This window comes from Capsicum annuum, chromosome 2 (assembly GCF_002878395.1).
Source record: "Capsicum annuum cultivar UCD-10X-F1 chromosome 2, UCD10Xv1.1, whole genome shotgun sequence".
In the NCBI taxonomy this organism is placed as follows: Eukaryota; Viridiplantae; Streptophyta; class Magnoliopsida; order Solanales; family Solanaceae; genus Capsicum; species Capsicum annuum.
In genome coordinates, this window is record NC_061112.1 from 150,256,214 (window position 1) to 150,259,540 (window position 3,327).

A 3,327-nucleotide genomic window follows, 5' to 3' on the forward strand; every position below is an offset into this window, starting at 1 on the left:
GCAAATCTAAAAAAAAATGAAGTTAAAATCATGAAGAAAATCTAAAAATCAACTAAAATCAGTGAAGAGTCATTTAAAAGTCATATTTGTGCAGTTTTGAATAGTTAAAGGTCATATTTGTGCACTGTCAAAGTTTAAGGTCATATTTAAGTATTATACCCTTAGATTTTAAGCTGGACGCGTTCAGTTTTGCGTGTTAAACACGCGTTTTGCCACGTAGGATTGGAGGTCATATTTGTGCAGTTTTGAATAGTTAAAGGTCATATTTGTGCACTGTCAAAGTTCAAGGTTAAAGTTATAATTTAGTGTCAAATTTAAGGTGATTTTTATTTTTATGTATTAACTCAACTAGAAATTACAATGGAGTATCTACACATAACCCCCCTCCCCCATTTACTGTCTAACCACAGTAGAACATCACCTTTGATTTGAGCCATTCTTTTAAGATAACAACCAACATACAATTACTCTTAATACAATATGTGCGAGTCACAGAAAGTTATAACAAAATAAACACTTGGTAGACAAACTATGGAAGAATTGAAAGTCTTATGGTTCATGTTAATATCAAAAATTTCATTGTTCATCCTAGTCTAAATTAATTACCAACCAATTTCAGTGGTCTCCTGTGGGCCGTCTCCATTGGCACTAGGCGCGGGGCATCGTATACCTGCAATTTGGACAGGATCCCCGCATCTCCAACCACTTATTAATACAATTGGAATGATGTAATGAACTCCAACAAGCACAACAATTAAATCGACAACAACTCAACAATTACACTAACTTCACGCTGAACAGTGTTCAAACAATAATAATCGAATTTCGGAAATGATTAATTGAAATTCAATTAAATCACAAAGAGTACTAAAATTGAAGAAAAATTCTAGATAAGCTAGTTCAGCAACTCGATTCCAAAGGTGAACAACCTAACTCGAAGCAACTGCATACCTGAACTAATAGTCAATTAGTAGATCAGCTCATTTCCAATTAATTGAAAATAACTTCATTGGAAGGTAAGGATTTTGGAAGATAAGAACAACATTGGGAAGAGAAAGAATAAGAATTTGGATTGAGATTTAGAGAAGAAATTTTGGAAGGAACACGAGCTTAGAACATACCAATTTCACATGCCTTTCTTCTATTTGTATTTGATATTTATACCCCTTTTGAGTGAATCTCAGCCCTTGATCTGGTACTTGATCTAATTTAATCACCACCCTTGATTACTAACTGCTGAACCTTATTTAAATAGGCTCTAACAGTGTCATTTAGTAGTGCTGGCTAATATGTGTAGCTAATGATCATTACAAATGATAACGATGTTTACATGGCATCTCTTTAGTTTTTTCCCCAACTTCAAATTCCAGCAAGCAAATTGCACATTCAATTCTCTCTTGTACAAGTTCAACAATTGGCAATGCTTCTATTAAAGCCTTTGTCGCTGATGGCACGGTATTCGTCCTGATTGATCCCCAATTCACAGGATTAAGTTGTCTCATGTTGTGTTGGCGCCGGATTCGTGATCTCTCACGCTCCTGCTGCTGCTGCACATCCATCCAATAGAGTGCTTCTGCTATTGCCTCGGATTCAGCTGCTGGTGGCACGGTATTAGTCCTGATTGATCCCCAATTCACAGGATCAAGTCTTCTCATGTTGTTATTAAAATATTATTTATTAATATTAAATTTGAGTTGTTTAATTCAAAATTTTACAATATATCTAATAAAAATTAGATAGCTTTTCTTTTTAGATAATTTTTTTAAAATATATTTCAGAATCTTTATTATTATTTTAAGTAAAGTTAAAATCATAAAATTTACTATTAAATTTTTAGTGTCTTCAAATTTTGAAGGTCTACAAACGCACCGCCCCTGATACGCGTAGGGATCAATCACAGACATTTGATGCCTATAATTTGGGCAGGGATCATGTATCCCCAACCACTTGCTAGTACAATCGGAATGATAACGATGCTTACAAGTTACAAGCATCTCTTTAATTTTATCCGCAACTTGAACTTCCAACAAACAAATTCAACATTACTTTTTAATAACTATTCATTCAATGAAAAAAATCCAAAGTTATTTGAACTTTTTACCCTTCATAATACTTAACTTTATTTCAAATATTTAATACAACCATTTAATTGTTCCTTAATATTAAGACTTTACCACCGTAATTTTCTTAGTATTAGGACTTTTAGGAGTACTTTCCTTCGTACTAGGACTTTAATTAGGAGCGTCTTATAGGTGATAAATATTTACTTTTTAAAATTGTTATAAAATTAGGTTTACGATATTACTTTTCCTGATGGAAAATATTTTCTTAATTAAAATATTTGGTTGATATTTTCCTAGAGGACAAATTTTAAACTTTTATAAATTGATAGAACAAGATTCCACAATATAGTCGTTACATAATTATTTTTGTGAGACATTATTCTCTCAATAGGCTTTGTATTTTTAATATCAGTTTTTCCGATATGTAGACCACTTAATCAAATAATTCAAAATACTTGAATAATGATGATCTTTCTCTTTTTCTTTTCTAATATCTTGTGTGATTTATAGACATCGCATATTATTTTAAGGAGTTTTCATAACTATCCATTCAAAAAGATTCTTAAAAAGTGATTTGAATATTTTGTCCTTCATTAAAAATCTCCGCAATAGACAAAATTATGGTATCACTTATTTTCTTTATATATAAAAATAGTACTTAATTATTTGTCCAATATTTAATAATAGTCATTTAATTACTTTCTTAGTATTAGGACTATTAGGAATTACTTTCTTAGTATTAGGACTGTCACACCCCTTTTTCGATTCCAAAAAAAAAATATGTATTTTAAGTTCGAAAGGGTTTTATTATTAAGGTGACAAAAATAAAAAATTTGTTTCGAAAAAAAAGGATTATTTACATTATTATTTTTTTCTTATTCAGAGTCGCCACTTGGCATAATCCGGTGTGCCAAGTCACCTTTGGAAAATCCTTTTCGAAATGGTTTGACTCTAAAAACTGATCCGCGAACAGAGATTTCGGCTAAGGAATTCTGTTGACCGAGGGGAAGGTGTTAGGCACCCCTCGATCCCGTGGTTCGACCACGGTCGCTTGGTGGAGCGTATCGGCTATTTTGACATTACAAATGTACAAACCACATAAACACACAAAACAAGCAAACAAACAAATCACACAAACTTCAAAACAAACCAAAATAATGTTCAGTCCAAATTATACAATCCAAAATAAAAGAGGTGCTAAACTATAAAATCTATTCTATTCTAAACTAATCCTAAACTAAACTCCACCCGACGTTCCGGGCCT

The 3,327-nt window shown here is 32.0% G+C and overlaps 1 protein-coding gene across 1 annotated transcript; it reads right to left on the reverse strand.

The window, feature by feature from the left end:
* Nucleotides 1–560: 560 nt before the first annotated feature.
* On the reverse strand, nt 561–1,666 carry LOC107858379 (E3 ubiquitin-protein ligase RNF181-like). Its single transcript, XM_047407530.1, has one exon. It carries the CDS (start codon nt 1,653–1,655, stop codon nt 1,308–1,310), a length of 348 nt encoding a protein of 115 aa, XP_047263486.1. The 5' UTR covers nt 1,656–1,666; the 3' UTR covers nt 561–1,307.
* Nucleotides 1,667–3,327: the final 1,661 nt, after the last annotated feature.

Bases quoted from the DNA above. Each gene is read 5' to 3' on its own strand.
- LOC107858379 (XM_047407530.1), bottom strand. From the start codon at position 1,655: ATGAGAAGACTTGATCCTGTGAATTGGGGATCAATCAGGACTAATACC.